This window comes from Phoca vitulina, unplaced genomic scaffold (genome assembly GCF_004348235.1).
Source record: "Phoca vitulina isolate PV1807 unplaced genomic scaffold, GSC_HSeal_1.0 scaffold11, whole genome shotgun sequence".
Lineage (NCBI taxonomy): Eukaryota > Metazoa > Chordata > Mammalia > Carnivora > Phocidae > Phoca > Phoca vitulina.
This window is the reverse complement of record NW_022589714.1, coordinates 27,569,529-27,587,488: the sequence shown is the minus strand read 5'-3', so window position 1 is coordinate 27,587,488 and position 17,960 is coordinate 27,569,529. Positions and strand designations below refer to the sequence as shown.

The 17,960-nt window shown below is 39.0% G+C and overlaps 1 protein-coding gene across 19 annotated transcripts in view; it reads right to left on the bottom strand.

The window, feature by feature from the left end:
• Window positions 1-17,960, bottom strand: part of DST (dystonin) — a 470,596-nt gene that overhangs the window by 202,799 nt on the left and 249,837 nt on the right. For 18 of the 19 annotated variants that reach the window (XM_032409610.1, XM_032409591.1, XM_032409594.1 and 15 more), the window contains one exon: window positions 15,936-16,028. In XM_032409610.1, the coding sequence (XP_032265501.1) occupies window positions 15,936-16,028 (93 nt within the window). Of the gene's footprint in view, window positions 1-9,519; window positions 10,916-15,935; window positions 16,029-17,960 lie in introns of those variants that run through there. The other variant, XM_032409595.1, reaches the window with a different exon arrangement.

The following is a 17,960-nucleotide window of genomic DNA, read 5'->3' as shown; positions in this document are numbered from 1 at the left end:
CCATTTGATTTAGAAATATGGCTGCAGGCTATATATTTTACCAAAATTATTTTGAGCCATATAGGGCATAAAAAAGAATCCAGATACCTAGTATATGAAATCATTTTCATAGTTCAGGATCCTGAGCCTTGAGAATAAAGAAGTCACTATTTCTGTTTTATCTTTTCACTCCATAGAAGATCAAAAACTGAAATAAAAAAAAACAAAAACCTCAGCCTAAAAAAAACTGCTACCGACAAAACAAAGTTCTCATACTCTTTACTACCTTCACGTCTCTTTTTCCCACATTACCTCTACCCTTAGACACAACACTGATACTTTACTACGTAATTTCCCTTCTCCCTCTTGGCAGAGCAGAGACAACATACAATGATTGAAACAATAATAACTGGAACTAAAAGAAGGTGCTGGGGGCTGTAGGAAAGTCTCGGGGTGGGGGGTGTAAAGAGGTACAGACAGAGAGAATTCAAACACAAGAAAGCAAGTCTAACCCAAATGCACAGAGTTCTAACTGTGGTGGCACCAGGCATATGCCTGCTCAGGGATGAGCTCCGTTTCATAGTGCACACCGACCCAGCGCTTCATAAGGCACTATCGGGCAACGTGAGCCAGTCTCAACAAACAGCTCAAAAGACACAACAAATACCTGAAAACAAACAGACTGTCTTGCTTCTGCAATCTGGGATCAAAAGAAACCAGTGCTAGAACTCTCAAAAAATAAAAGCATGAGCTGCTCCAACTCTTCTAAAACCTCGTCATGTGTATTGACTCGTCCTGCCCCTCACACTCAGTCATCTGCTAGTCTCCCACATCCTTAGGGAAGACACAAGCACCTAATAACATGGATATATTAGATGTCCTAAGACTGTGTTTAGGGGAGAAAAAGGGTCTTCTATTCCATTTTCTCTCTTTCCCCACTACCAATTATTGAGTTGCGGTAACTACTATGCTTGGTCTGGACCATCACTTCTAGTCTCCAATGTCAATACCAATGACATCTTTTAAGACACAGTCATGAGAGACCTGGAATAATATTGGGCTCAAAAGAGTTTCCATCTTCTTCTGGAACTAAGCCTCAGTGTCTGGATTAGTAACAGTCTCCTAACTAGTCTCATTGCACCAAGGCTTGGCCTACTCTCAAATGCCAGTTCAGGTCGTCCTTGACTCTGCTGTATTCCGGCTCAGTCTTGGCTGATCTCTCTAGCCTCAAGCCATTCCCTTTTCGATTCTATCATCAACGAAGTTCAAACCATGTGGACCACATGTTCCCTCTCTCTTAGGGTCCTCCATTCAAGCTACTTCTCCCCTTCAAACAGTCTCCTCACACTCTGCCCAACATGACACAGATTAGGTGCTAATATCTGCTGAATAAGAAGGGGGAGAGGAAAGAAGGAAGGAAGGAAGGAAGGGAGGGAGGTAAGGAAAGGAAAGGAGGGAGGGAAGAAGAGAGGGAGGGAGGGAAGAAAGGAGGAAAGGGGAAAAAGAATGAAAGATCAGAAACATGGTTCATGTTTTCACTTGATATGAATGAGTTTTAACCTATCATTGTCATGTAAAACGTGTCATTTTAGAAAAGTAAATGGTTTCCAATGAGCCTCACTTTCCAATAATAATAGAATGCCCTGACCACTGCACAGAAGTACCCAGCAACAAGCACAAGCCCAGAGGACACTCAGCGAGAGCCCGACATTAAGTAGTAAAACTAAGCTTCATCCGCATCATTTCTCTAAAACAATTTCACAAACTTGACACAACAGATAACCTCAAAATGTCTTTCTGATGAAAGAAAACAATCCAACATATCCCATCTCATAGCGCACTCTGCTTTCATTCACAGCTTATTGCTAGATGACCCACTTACTGCTAAGTGAATGGCAACTGCCTCACCGTGTTGGTCAGCTGAGGCTGTAAATGTGAAAGTCCTTTGAGCAAAGTCAATGCCACCAGACAACTGGGCGACAGGAACACCCTATTTTTACAGATGTTGTCATGGTTCTGGCATGCACTGATAACACGAGAACAGCCAACTTGCAAAGTTGAGTCGGATACTCCCTAAAAGATTCACTTTATTTCTTTAAAGAATGCTTGGATTTCATTCTTCTATACAACGCAAATAATGCAACTTTTTTTTTTATATTTTAAAATAGTTATAATTTGCTGAAAAGATTAAAAAGTTTAATCAAAGTTACTACTTAAATAATTTCTGTATAACACCGGAAAAGGTGACATCTCTGAAGGTAAGAGAACTAAGATGTTTAGCTTACAGAAAGCTATAAATATGCTTAAGGATTAAGCAATCAGGGGAACCCAAACTGAAAATATGCAAAGCCATTTGAGGACCCCCTCATTTTACTGGTGAGCAAGCTGAGGCTATAAGAAGTGAAGTGAATTGTCCAGGGTCTCACAGACTTAGGTCTCCTAAATTCCAGTCCAGAATCTGCAAGAAGTTTCTCCTTCACATTTAGAAAAGAAATCTATCCTTACAACTCACACTCATTTTCCCTCCGGGTCAGTAGCCACAGGGGGTGCTCCCTTTCCATGCGCCATCTGCTGGGGAAATGGCTGTACACACACGGGTCATGAGAGGGACCCCCTACCTTTGCCTTAACCCCTGAAGTCAAGCCCTTTTCACTGGAGCTTCTCTGTCTCCATATTGGCCAAGCAGCTGATACGTAGAACTCTACACATTTTCAGAGGAAGATACACCCCTGGATCTCACACATGAACTGAAGGTCAGGGTTCACGGAAATATTCCTCACTAAACTAAACACAACACCTCAACTGACGGCCTTCCCTCACAGAACAACCGATTTGCCTCCAGCATTATGTTCTCTTCTTCTGTCATACCAGAGCTACTATCAACAGTCTCTAAAATGTTCTAAGATGTAAGTAACCAATACAAGCTCCAAGAATTGGTTATTCCTAGGGTTATTTCTGGTCTAAAAGGTAGACAGAATTTTAAGCTAATTATGGAGTTAGAGGAATATACTGTCTGACAAACAGGTATTCAGGAAATATTTGCTGAAGATAGAGTGAGAGGATGAGTGGAGTTGGGGAGACAAAAGGCGGCAGCGTATTCCGCTTAGGGCAGAATGCTTTATGTCCAAAGGAAAAAAAGAAATGCCATGTTATAACTTTTGAAACAACATATAGCTCTTCTAGTCAGCAGATAGTTACAAAGTATTTCCTCTTTTCCACAGAAGCAGAAGACAGTAGTAAGATAGAAAAAGTATCAAGTACTTCCAGTCTAATAAATCCTTTTCATATATATTATCTCATTTAATGCTCAAAACACACCACCCTGTTTCACAGATGTGGAAAATAAGACCTGGGTTAAATTTCAGCCTTCTGACACAAGATCTCATAAATTCTCTTCCCTCTGCTACATCAAATGTGTACTGACTCCCTACAACATTCCAGAAAGAGCTTTACCTATCAGTGAACCATCTCATTTTATAGAAGCAGAAACTGATCTTTTAGAAGATTTATTTCTTTATTTTAAGGAGGGGGGCAAAAGGAGAGAGAGAATCTCAAGCAGACTCCCAGCTGAGTGTGGAGCCCAACTTGGGGCTCAATCTCATGACCCTGAGATCATCACCTGAGCTGAAACCAAGAGTTGGATACTTAACTGATTGAGCCACCCAGGCACTCTGAAGCAAAAACTGATTTAAGGGACACACAGTAAATACAGAAATGATACCTAGTCAAACATTCTTCCTTGCAGAACACAAAATAACTATTGGTTCAGAGAGGCTTGGACACAAGAGTAGTATCAAAGGAAACTCAATTCTTTCATATATTTTTGTTAAATACAAAAAAAAAATAGAGTTTATACTCTATTTGAGAGAGTTCAGATATGAATAAGAATGAAAGCTGCAGGCTGGAAAAGATGGATCTCAAAATTCTTCTACCTCTGGAGTCTCTTAACATAATTACTGCACAAGAAAAAGTGTAACATTGGGAGAAAGACTGGCACAGAGCTGTGGAAGGTGGTGACCTGTGTTCAATTCCTGACCACACCACATCCTAGCCCTGTGGCCTTTCTGGGCCTCAGTTTCCTCTCATGTAAAGTACCTCCTCACAGAGATGTTGAGAGACTACAATGACACATGCATGTGGTTCAGAATAGCACCTGTCCTAGAGTGAACCATGGTGAGGACTATCGCTTAAACTCTTTTATTCACACTACTTGACACTACAGTCGGGCAAAAGCAAATCCCATATTGAGTTTGTCAACACAGGCAAAGATTTCCAAGCCAAGACGTTTGCTTCCAAAGACAACCTCTTCAAAGATGTTTTAACTATTTTGGCAGAAACAAATGTAATCAACACATTTTTAGTGAGTGCTTCCAAGTTTCAAAAATGTGTGAAAATGCTCCGCAAAATATTTTTAACAGCAAAGATGGCATAAATATTTTGAAAATTCGATCTGGCTAAAACTGCCTCCTAAAAGGAAGAGTTAATTAGAGGATAAAAGCAAAAAGTTGATAAAGTTCAAGTGCTAAGGCTCTAAATTAATAGCTACCTTTAGCAAATGTTCATTTCTTATTCAAATATGGGGGGAATATAACTATTTTTCTTGTACAGCAATGGTTTTAAACTTTTTCATGTCCTTCATTTAACTGAAAAGATCAAGGCATTGATAGAGACCCAAATTCTATGCAACTATTTTATAACTAAACTTTCACAGACTGGTTATGAAATCCAAAAAACAACTAGCAATGTTGTTTAATTTAATGTTGTATTAATTTAAAAAAATAATAAGTGTATTTTCATTTAAAAAGATGAAATGGTTCAGAAAGGAATGAGTTATTCAACTGTAAACCAAATAAACTTTGTTTTCAAAATCTGTAAACCAAACCTATCATATAAAAGGAAAAACATGCAGGTCTTATCCTAGTGCTTGAATTCTTTTTTTTTTTTTTAAGATTTTATTTATTTATTTTGAGAGAGAGAGCACAAGCAGAGGGGAAGGGCAAAGGGAGAGGGAGAAGCAGACCACCCCTCCCAGCAGGGAGCCCAGCGTGGGACTCGAACCCAGGGCCCTGGGATCATGACCGGAGCCGAAGGCAGATGCTTAACCAACTGAGTCACCCAGGCACCCTATCCTAGTATTTGAATCCTAAGTAAGAGTTCTGTAATCTAAGATTCATAAAAGACTTGGCTTAAAGAAAAGAATATCAAATAATTATATTTCAGTGAGTTTGAATATTAATGTATTCTTCTAATATTTTGAGATGGTTCTCAATTTTTTAAAGTCTTTATAAAAGTCAATTAAAAAAATTAAACTCTTGGGGCACCTGGGTGGCTCAGTCATTAAGCATCTGCCTTCAGCTCAGGTCATGATCTCGGGATCCTGGGATCGAGCCCCATGTCAGGTTCCCTGCTCAGGGAGAGCCTGCTTCTCCCTCTCCCTCTGCCCGCTGCAGCCCCTGCTGTGCTCTCTCTCTCTGTCAAATAAATAAATAAAATCTTTAAAAAAAATTAAATTCTTCATTACGTAGAGATTGATAATATAATTTGCACAATATCCACACTCCTTATTTCTCATCCTTCTCTCCTTGGCTTCTTCCCTTGGTTACTGCACTATACATTGGCAATTCACCAGAGGATTAAAAGGAACATAAGAATACTTCAGTTTTCATTAGTTAATATGGCTACATGGTGAAAGGTGGTGACCTGGGAAGTTAAAGTTATTCATGATTATCATCTCAAAGGTCTAACTTTCAGGTGACTAAGTTTACAGTCATGGTCCCTGTCATTTGTTTTAAACAAACAATGGGACATACTGCACACAGAAAAGATCTGTATTTTATTTCTCTCAGAGTGCCTTGTTTTGGTTCAATATATAACAGGTACATCATAAGTGCTTAATAGAGAAATAAAAGAAGGGAGAGATGGAGGAAGGGGTGAAAACACTAAACAAAATGGGATGCAGTTATATACATGAATTCATAGAAATTTAGAAGTGAAAGGGATGTATATGGGGAAAGGTGGGTAACTTGTAACAGGTAAGAGTCCAGCTTGGTAGATATCTGGGTGAACTCCAAGCTCTTCCACTTACTGGTTCAGTGATTTAAGCAAGTTATTTAACTTTCTTGAGGTTCAGTATCCTCCTCTGTAAAATGGAGCCAAAAATAAAACTCTTTCATAGGCTTGCTCCAAAGATTAAATATCATAATGGTGGAGTGTCTGGCATATAGGACTCAATAAATACCATTATTATTAACAGTAGTATCATGGTCTAGTCCAATATCCTCCTCTTCTAGAAAATGGAGACTTAAAGAAATGGGGGGAAAAAAATAAAAAAGCTAAGTCATACAGCCCTCTGGAGGAAAGCCTGACTAGAACTCAGACCTCCTGCCTTCCGGGCCCATAATCCACACTGCTTATCAGAAAAGCTACCTTGAGAAGAGAACGAGATACAAATGCTAAGCTGGGGTGACAATGGTTCACAAAATTTCGTGTTTTTAAGCAACATGTAAGAGGTGAATAAAACATAATGCCATGTTCTCTCATGCCCCACCAGAAGATACTCTGATCAAGTTAAATCACGGGTAAGGCGTCTCCAATAAGCATTCCAGATAATTCTACTGCAGAGACTCTGGAGTCACACTTGGAAAAGCACTGCTATAGAAGAAGAGTAACAAGTGCCCTATTCCTAGTCTTGGCAATTAGAATCATCTGTGGAGCTCATCCCTAATCTATTACATTAGAATCACTGGAGTGACATCCAGGCACCTGTAATTTGTAAAAAGCTCCTCGGGTGACGCCTACATGTGTTCAGTTAGAGAAACAATGGCCTATAAACAGAGAAAACAACCAGCTTTGCTGAAATCAATGTAACAAGACTAGAAAGAGGTGGGATTTGTGAAACTAGAGAAGTAAGAATGCTTTGTGGGAAAAGCTCAAGGGCAAAGGTTGGAGACTTTGTCACAAGGTACAGGAAGCACGTGAGTCTTAGAGACAAATAAGAAATCTCTCAAGAAGGTGACTGCAATGAGCTCATTACTCCCTGTCCCCAACCATGGCCTGCATTTGCCACCTCTGTTTATAACACTCATCCTTCATAGATGAACATCAACTCCTATAAACATCAAGCCCTGCTCTGACCTCACAGCAACATCCTTCAAAACTGACAATCAAAGTAGTTTGCTGAGTAGTTCAACTCGGCTACTGCCATATACTGTGTTGCTTTAAGGACATGACTTAACCTTAGTTCTGACTTCTTCATTCTATTAAAGAAGAACTATTCTGCCTATTCATACAGTTGTTAAGATAAAAGACACAATGTGTCTGAAATCCTTTTTCCAATTCCAAAGCAATACACAAATCTAAGGTACTCCTTTTTTATTTATTTACAACTCCTGACCCTAGTCAAGATTAACCCGATCATGAGATTTCATTCAGTAGGCACTCAAGGAGGTGCTGGCTGAACGACCTCCACAGAGCCCTGCGCCTGCAAGAACACTCTAGGTCAGCACAGGAATTTAAAGAGGAGGTAGGCTGGTCACCTATACTAAAAATGATAAACTTCACAGGACCAGGGAAGTTTAAGTCAGAGGACTGAACTAATTCAAAGGTTAAGAAAAGCTCAGAGAACTGTACACTATTCTACTGGGAGGTTAAACTCAAAGTCATCAACCCCAAACCTGCAGATAACTGACCAAGGAAAGAACAGATGTGACAGGGAAGATATGAAAAAGATCTTGAAAGGAGCAAATAAGGAAGGAATGCTGGCTAACCAGTCATTTCTGAGATGTAATGCTAATAAAGGGGCTAAGTGCCCTCATTTGCATTTAATTCTCCAATAAAAAATGCAGAAGCCAATGCAAGATAAAGAGTTGTGTGCATAGTTCTAACCAAAGGTAATTGAGCAAACAGAATCAAACACCTCCAAGGTAACAGGAAGAATGTCCTACGGGGAGTAGCCAAGCTGTTGGTTCTGATTCTTTGTAAGCTCCAGAATGAAGAGTCTTTATCTGGACTGCAGGGAAGTAAGACGTCAAACTCCTCAGATAAATAATGACTATCCCATTCAGCTTTTACCCTAGAAGATATGAGGCTTTGTTAAGTACTTCCATAACACAATTATTTAACAAATCTAACTGGCAGGTTTGTGTCTTCTTAGAACACATATATTTTCCACTGAAGTTTCAAAAATCTACACCAATTAGAAGGGTAAAATCCTTGGCATGAGAATAAAACAAAAAAAGGCTTATGTACCACTTAGGAAACAGATTTTAAGAATTCCCATTATTGAAAACATGTAAGGCTTACAAGAAGCCATATTATATACAAAAAAAAACAGCTGGAAAACATGGAGCAAAGCAAGTGGTTTCATTCCTAAACACAGAACAGCTAAGTAGTTTCCTTTTGCACTGACGCAGACTCTATGCTTTCTTTTCCAAAATGTAACCACTGAAAAATGTAAATCTAAGGGCTGACATACTATTGGCAAGGCGTGGCGGCATACGTACACGGGAAGAGCTTCCCAGAGCTCCACAGCTAAGGCCCGCGAGGATCATGCACACTGACCCTGATAAAACGTCATTCTGTTGCTCTGCAAATGATCTCCGCTGACCTCACCAAGACTATTTAACATCACATACCCGACTAATGTCCAGGGTTTTTGTTAAAAGACAAAGTGAGAAAGAGCTTAAAGAAAAGACCATCCACTCCCACCTAGTAACAGGTAGAGGCTGTCTAGGTAATGCATGTCTCGAGCAAGTAAATAAATGTTCACTTACATGTTAAAGACAAGTGAAAACCCCGGAGAAGTAACTTGTCTAAAGCTAAATATCAGTGTTAGGAATAAAGATCTCAACTTCCTGGCAGTCAGTGTCATACTGAAATTCCTAGGACATGCTGCCCAAATGATTTCTGATTTTAGACGGGGGCTGGGGAATAACTCATGTAACAAACAAAAGAGATTTGGGAGATTTCATCTGTGATACACACACCAACACACACACACACACACACACACACAGAATTAAAAGCAATTACATGAATGTTCTTGTGCATGAAAACTGGTAGAGAACTGGCACTGGCTTATCAAACTTACGGATCAGCAAGTCAGTACTGACTGATAATTGTACTGTATTCTCCCAATATCCGTCATGAAACTATTATCTTCTCATGACTGTTTTCTGATGCAATTTTTGCCTACACTGCAGCTAAGTTTCCAAAGGCTCTTCCATTGGAAAAGTCAAGGAACGTGAACTAGAGAACTTCAAAAGATGTGCACTGTCTTAAAGCGATGCTTTTCTAAGTCTTCCAACAAAAACAAAAATGTACGGGGGCTTAAATTTAAATGCAATTAAAGAAATGCAGATATCACAGAAAATAAAAATCATACTAATAAAACCTAAGGTTACAAATAACAAAATGTACCAAGAAATCTCCAACTTTCACATAAACTAATATGAAAACTTTGACAAATTACAGAACCTCAGTTGGATATGAGTACCTGAGTCCTTATTTACACCTTAAACTCAGACTCCACGTTTCACTTACCTCATTTCCATCTGTGTCCTTGGAAACAGAGGACACATTGGTACAGAGGGAATGACATCTCTTTTTTTCAAAGCAAAAATGGTACATGTCAGGAGGGCAAAATCTCTCAGTGTTTTGCTTTCCTTGAACTCTGCTATAATTTTTTGATGGGTCTTCAGAAAACCCACTTTTTTCAAATGATCTCTCTGTACCATAGTGAATGGAACTTAAGCTGGCTGCCTTTCGTAACGTTAAAACATCAGTTTTTCTTTGGAATGTTATTTCTCTCCTGTTGGCATCATCTAAATGTTCCTTCCTCTTTGCACAATATGGAGTGCTGTCCCTTTCTGGAATCCTTTCCTCCAGGTCACTAACTTTTGCTTCTGTGCCCCTGTCATTAGCAGGAGAAGTGTCCCCACGGTGAGACAGACCGCTCACAGCACTCGGCACCAGTTTCTGTTTCACACCATCAGCTACAACTTGTGTCTTCTCTTGCGGAATCCCACCTTCCAGTGTGGGGTCTGGGGCAGCAGAGTCCTCCCGTGCCAGTCTCCCGGGTGAAAGAGCTCGCTGTTCTGAGAGCTGAATGCCGCTCTTCTTGCCTTCATTTTGCCTGTTGGGCTCTACTGACTCTGTGTTGCCCACAGTTGTCTTGATCAGCTTTCTCCTGAAATATTTTCTTCCGGGAGAGTATTTTTCAGGGCTCAAAGGAGTTCTGGCAGGATCTAAGTACTGTTTTTCTTTCTCGGCTCTGACACATCCACAGACATTCCCCATTTGATTTGTAGGAAATCACAGTTCCACAGATGCACTCATTTCAAAATCCAGGGCTTCCTTCGATCTTCTGCATTAAGTCTGAAAGTTCCACTCTGACCTCTAATTCCTCAGACTTCGTGACCATCCTCTTCAGCATGAGGCCATTTTGCTTATGAGAAAAGCGCACGCAAGAAATACCATGGCATCTTGCCCAGCTGGGTCCCTGTGTCTCATTAGACACCGTGGCTTATTTCTGGCCACCAATCCTCTTAGACAAACATTACTGCTCACTGTAAAATTATAATGCTGATGAGTTTTCAAGGCAAACCTTTCTCTTTATCGTACGAGAAGACTCTGACCCTCACTTTAACTTTCAGTTTTCTGAAATGCAGTTACACTACCAAAGTGTGCATTAACCTTTGAAACTATTGGTGGTTCAACAAATCTGAGAGCAAACAGAAAGCAAATACCAGTCAGGAGTCATTTAGCAAAATGCCCTTCTAAAGTAGTTTCAGAGAGTCTCTAACGTATAATTTTTTTCTTAAGAAACACCAACTAATTCCGGTACTTGCAAAGAAAAGGGGGCTCAAAAATCTCTGTAAATTATACTAAAACTTTTTCAAAACAGCAACCATTGAAAAACAAAAACAGGATGATTCAATAGCTAAAGGAGAGATAATAAATGCTAAATTCCTAAAATACTCAACAAAAATTGTTTCTAAAATCAATCTCATAGGGGTGCCTGAGTGGCTCAGTCAGGTAAGTGTCTGCCTTTGGCTCAGGTCATGATCTCAGGGTCCTGGGATCGAGTCCCATATCGGGCTCCCTGCTCAGCGGGGAGTCTGCTTCTCCCTCTCCTTCTGCCCCTCCCCCTCTCCTTCTACCCCTCCCCCTCCCCTCGTGCTCCGTCTCTCTCGCTTTCTCTCTCTCAAATAACTAAAATCTTTAAAAATAATAATAAAATAAAATAAATATCATAAAATAGTTCGTAATATTTTTCATATTATGTAATAGAATTTTTCATATTTCATATTACATTTTCATATGCCATTACATTTTCCAAGCCATTTTCCTTATGTGAGCATTAGGATTTTCACATAAGCAAATTGATCAATTTTATGATTTGAAGCATGAAATGCTTAGCCGCAGTTAAACTTCGTAGGTAACTCTTATAATTGTACCCTAGTTAAATATTATTTAATTTTACTACGACCTTGCTATAAAAAGAATAAGTCAATATGGAGCCTGATTATCCAAGGTGTGCATATTTCTAAAACTGAGTCATAGATACGGTAAAAAGAAAATTAGTATGGCATGACTGCACTTACACGTAAGCAGGTATCATCTGACTAAGTAGAAAAACATGATAATTGCCATTCTCTAGGTAGTCTTTAGACTGATCACAAGATGGAACTCATTATACTTTTCTAAATAAGAATATTCAATTAAACAGTCAAGTTAGCACTGCTGCCGATACTTGTCAATGATAGGCCTGCATGAGGATTAATCACTGAAAGAAAAAATTAAACAATCTCTAATGGCAAAGCTGAATCCTAGAAAACACACTGACAAAAACAAAGCCTCAGATTTGGGTTTATTTTTAATTTTATTTTCGTGTCTTCATCGGCAATGGAACATTATTCATGAGAATGTAAAAGCATAATGGCTGGTATTTGTACTGGCAAGATAAAGGCTGAACCACTGATGTGCATCCCAACCGCCCTTCCCTCCAGCTCTGCCAAACTCACCAACTATCCATTCCCAGGCCACTGCACACTGCCTCTCCCAGAAATGGCCCACTTTAGTCTCCACCTGGTAGTGGAGACCTGGCATTCATCCTGCAAAGTCTATCTCTAGTATCAGTGAAAATGTCTCTAACACCTTCCTGATTCTATCACAACATTCCCTCCTCTCCATCCCTTATTTATACTGCAATTGATTCATCACGAGTAGATTATATTTATGAACATTCTCCCAATAGACACAACAACATACTTCATTATCCTAGCATCTCTGGATCTAGCATATGGTAGCTACTGATAGGGGACTACTGTGTTGATAATGCTTACCTTCAGAAAGCCTGACTGGAAAAGAGATTCAATTTGTGATGCTCATAACAAATATTTTTTAAACAATAAATTGATCTTCTGAAATTACTTCCCTTATTTATGTAAAGTATAGAGACAAAAAAAAAAAAAGCCCAGTCACTTTGAGGGAGGATGATTACCACTGCTATAAATAGCCTTCTATTTTGGCATAACCAGTAAAATCATTCTAATCTTAAATTATCATAGTACTAAGAAAAGTTATTTCATTTAAATAAGAAGGAACATTTTTATTTTACCAAAACATTGTTATGTTCCACATTAAACAGATCTGGATCTAAATTCTAAATACTAGTGATAAATTAACAGTCATAATATCTTGTCATCTGGGTCCTAAAATACACTGGATTCCATATTATGCCATAGGATCATTAGGATTATATTAGAAGTACTTTCTGTGGCTGGTCTTCCTTTTTCCTCCAGTGATGAAATGCAAAGAGTTTAATACATAATTCTTTTTGAATGACCTTTTGCTTTAAATTTCTTCAAACTTAGGATCTAATTCCTAACCATTTACTCACATTTTGGTCTGTCATTTCCTGGTCTCTGCTCCCAGTCGCTTGGAAGTTGTTTTTTCCAAGGTCTCCAATGTCCTCCTTCTACGCAAAACTAGTTCTCAGTCTTCATTTTCTGTCTTTAGTGCCATTTCATACTGCTCACCATTCCTTTCTACTTGATATTCTCTTCCCTCTGATTCAGCAACACTACGTTTTCTTGTTGTTCCATCCATCTCTCCAAATGTTCTGTTCTTTTCTGTTTCCCCAGACGGATCTTCTTCCTCCTGCACCCCAAATCATGGGCCTTCCTCAGATGTCTGTCCTTAGCTCTCAGCTCTTCTCCACGCATGCTCTTTTCTTGAATCCTCTGAAGATCCCTTCTCTCTGATGGACCCAGTGACCACTTTTATACTGATAAGTCTAAGTGTATTACCCGTAGCTGACTTCCCAGCTCTGCTCATATATCTCCAAATGCTCAGCACACAGATGCACAGGACGCCCGGCAGGCCATCAAACCACCCAGATGGTCATTCTTCATTCTTTCTCCCCTGACCATCACCCTGTTTCTCTCAGTCGTCTGCTGGTTTGTTGTTTGTTTTATATCCTAGGCTGAACAGTTCAAAGTCATCTTTAATCCTGCTCCTTCATCCTCTGCCCTGTTGCCAAGTCCATTCCTTTCTTCCTTCAAAATACCATCCCTTGGATTCAGTTTTTCATCCCCATCTGAGTTCTGGCCTTTATCATTCCACTCAGAGATTACTACCTCAGCTTCTTAGCTTCTATCTCCCTAACTACAGACCCTGCTCGTTTCAATCTATTTTATGTAAAACTGATAGATTCAGTTTCCTAAAACATTATTTTTCAAGTTCAGATTGGTTAAGGGATGTACCCAATGTCATCAACTGTCATAAGTAAAAGTCAATGGTGCCACTTAAGCTCTGCCTCCTGCCATATCCTGGGTGCTTTCCTCAGCCCCACAGTGCTCAAAGTCCAAACACAGCCTGTCTCACAGCTCTGTTGGGAATGATGGGACCAGCTCCCTGCTCCAATAGGCCTTTAATCTTCCCATGTGGAGTTCCTGCAGTTTCAACCCAGCTCAAAGTTCTGGGACCTGATCCACTGAGGACTGATTAAAGGATCCCTGAAAATGCTGCTGAGGACGTCCATATGAAATCTGCTTTTCAGCCAGTTCTACTTAGTCTTTACCCAATTCTAGAAACAAGGTCTGGCTCCATGCCCAAATCCCTGCCTTGGTTTAGTGCTCAGTCCCCTAGTTCCCCGAGGAAGGGGTGCTCTAGTAATGGGGGCCCTCAGATCTTTAGGGTCCTGCCCCCAGCCCCTGTTACTAGATCTCCCTGATAGCAAAAGCCCAGCTGAGGGAACATTTACCTGTATTAGCTACCCTGTAGTCTGGCTGGTGACACCTCATTGCCAGTGTCCAAACTCCTCCTGCCACAATTTTGATCAGCTGCCTGTTCAGGTCCTGGAAACTACCTAGATTCTAATTCCTACAGCTCTCCATACCTGTCAGATTTATCCTGTTCCCAAATGAGCTCCAGATACACTATTTTCCATCATTCCCTTATAAACCTTAAATCCCAGAAAATTTTTACAAATTAAGAAATAAGTCTTACTCCTCTCATGATTTGGTTTAAAACCTCAGCTCCTTTCTGAAGCTGGCAATCTACCTCTTCCTCCTTCAAAGTCTAACTGAACAGTAGTCAATCAGTATGATTTGTTGCATGCCTACTATGGGTCAGGCTCTGAGTTGCACATAGAACACGGCATAAGCAGGAAAGTGGGTAATAAACTAAAGCACGTTCCAGAGTTAGAATTCACCTTAAATCAAATAAAGATGATTTTTTTCCAAAATGCATCATTTTACAAAAAAGTAAAACTCCAAATCAGCCCTCAATGAGCACAGATGGATTAGATAAATCAGAGTAAATTAATCTGCATTTACTCAGGGCACCTGGGTGGCTCAGTCGGTTAAGCCTCAGACTCTTGGTACCTGATCTCCCAGGGGTGGGACCAAGCCCCTCCCAGGCTCCATGCTCAGTATGGAGTCTTCTTCAGATTCATTCACCCTCACCTTCTGCCCCTCCCTGCTCCTGTGCACGCTCTCTCTCTCAAATAAATAAATTCAATCCTTAAATAAGAAAAAATAAATCTGCATTTACGCTTCTCAAATCTAGTTTGAGAAAGCACAGCTCTACACAAAATACAGCTACTTCTAATTCAGGAGATCCCTTTATGAAAATTATACTGCCACCTAGTGTCTATCAACAGGAAAAAGTAGTTCTCAGCTGAGAAACGAGAATACCAACAAAAACCATTCTAAGTAAGTAATGAATCACAAAATGTTCATGTATCTAAACCAAGTGATACTGTCCAATAAACAAAAGAAATGTGTCTACATTCAGTAAAAAGAAATCTTTGTCTTCCAACACTGAGGCTGAAACCACTTAAAAGCAAGAAATTGAACAAAAATCAAAATGGCTACATTAAGGGAGGCTTGATTTTAAACTAAGTAACCTTTTCATTCTCTTCCACAAACCTTCTGTCCTCCCTTCTTATCCTTTTGTTTCAGGAACCAGGAACCACCTTGAAAACATGATGACGGTGGCTGGCTGCATGTACATAATTCCTGTGGAAACCAGCTAGATTCCTGTACTTCCCTATAAAACCCCGGAGCCCCTTCCTCCAGGCAGGCTTGCAGTTTTGGAGGCCTTAGCCTGCTGCAGCCTCCTTTGCCCAGCAAAGCAATAAAGCTATTGTTCCTCTCTATAACCAAACTCTTGTCTTCGCATTACATATTTCAGCTCCCGAGCACAGGTCGGTTTTCGACAAGATTACAAGCATCATCTTATAAACTCATTGATACCAGGAAACAGGGTACCAGGTTCACAGGCAGCATCTTACTTGAAAGGAAACATTCAAATATATTGTTTAAGAAAAGAAGCCTGATATTTATTTTCTTCTATAGGACATAAATGCATAATTCATTCTTCATATGAACTACTTGAAAATCAGCAATGAGAGGCTAAAAGAAATGACAATTAAGAAAAATTAACCTTACCTGAAAGTGCAAAATTATTGTCCATATTAATCCCAAAGTCAACTTGGGATTTCCATCTGTTATGTCATCATTTCTAATATTCACTAATTTCACCTGTGTTATATGAAAAAAAGAGATAAAGCTAACTTTTTCAAACCAGCACACAAATTACCTTTACCTACATAAAAACAATTCTAAATTACACAAAGAAAAAATCGAAGTGATCTAAATACCAGTAACCCTCAAAATACTGTTACTCCCTATCTTACTCATTTTAGACTGCAAATTATAGAGTAACCAAAAAGGAAAAAACAAGTGTTACTTTGGCTTTTCTTTTAGAACAAATATTAAAAGTACTCACTTCTCTGGGGGGTGGGAGGGATGGGGTGGCTGGGTGATAGACACTGGGGAGGGTATGTGCTATGGTGAGCACTGTGAATTGTGTAAGACTGATGAATCACAGACCTGTACCTCTGAAACAAATAATACATTATATGTTAAAAAAAAAAAAAGAAGAAGATAGTAAGAAGGGAAAAATGAAGGGGAGGAAATCGGAGGGGGAGAGGAACCATGAGAGACTATGGACTCTGAGAAACAAACTGAGGGTTCTAGAGGGGAGGAGGGTGGGGGAATGGGTTAGCCTGATGATGGGTATTAAAGAGGGAACGTACTAAATGGAGCACTGGGTGTTATATGCAAACAATGAACCATGGAACACTACATCAAAAACTAACGATGTAGGGGCGCCTGGGTGGCTCAGTTGGTTGGACGACTGCCTTCGGCTCGGGTCATGATCCTGGAGTCCCAGGATCGAGTCCCGCATCGGGCTCCCTGCTCAGCGGGGAGTCTGCTTCTCCCTCTGACCCTCCCTCCTCTCATGCTCTATCTCATTCTCTCTCTCAAATAAATAAATAAAATCTTTAAAAAAAAAAAAAACTAATGATGTAATAATGTATGGTGATTAACATAATAAAATTTTAAAAAAGTACTCACTTCTCAAGAAAAAAATACAACTCAAGTTGAGAATTCTTAAATACTTGAGATTTTAAAATTAGATATAATTTTTTCACTTGAAAATAAGCTTTATTTTACTCTTACCATTAAGAAACTGTTCTGAACCATAAAATAGTTCTGAACCATAAAAGAGTTTAATAACTTTCTCATACTTCTGTCACAAAGTGGGGAAAAAAATCTAGCAACATTTTTCTATTTATCTACCATAAATTGTTACCAAGATAAATAAATATATGTCACTGGACATTTAGAAGGCTGCTCAAATATAAAAATAATAACAACACTCGGCCTTAAAGCTTATTAACTATCAAATTATGCATTTTTAGGTAACCAAAGGCAGTAATGATACCTATCATTTATATCCTGGATAAAAATAATTAAATATCATGAATTAAATATGATAATAACTAACATCTTACTTCCTGGACAAAACACTGCCAAAAACATTTCAGACAAGGAAACATAATTAACCATCAGTTTTTCTGGAAACTTCCACTAAAATTAAGAATATTAAGGTAAATAAAAATAACATTTAACCTATTTAAGCACTATTTATCAAAGTTTAAAAAATAAAAGCACTTTAATGTTCATAATAAACTAAACAAATGAATAATAAAAAATAGTGTTCACCTCTCCCCATTTCCCTCCCTTCCTTTTTCCCTTACTCCATTAACAAGCAAAATGTTGCCACCTCTGATTTCTCAATGTTTTCAGTAATTTTCCATTCTCCTGATTTTCTTTTTCTCCTTTTTTCTACTAACTGAAACATTACCAGTACTTTGCCTTATATCTCTATAATATCACAATGCCACCAAATCAAGATACCATCCAATATGGTGTTCATTCCTTAACATGATTTCTTCTAAAATCTCAAGCTACTTGGAGACTGTTGTCAGAAATATTATTTTATCTTTAACTACTTTTGATTACCCAATATTATCTACTATAAAAAACAAAATATTGCCTTACCACTACTAAGTATTAAAAATGTTTATACTAAGTTTTTTTAAGTATTATATAAACTGTTTTTTA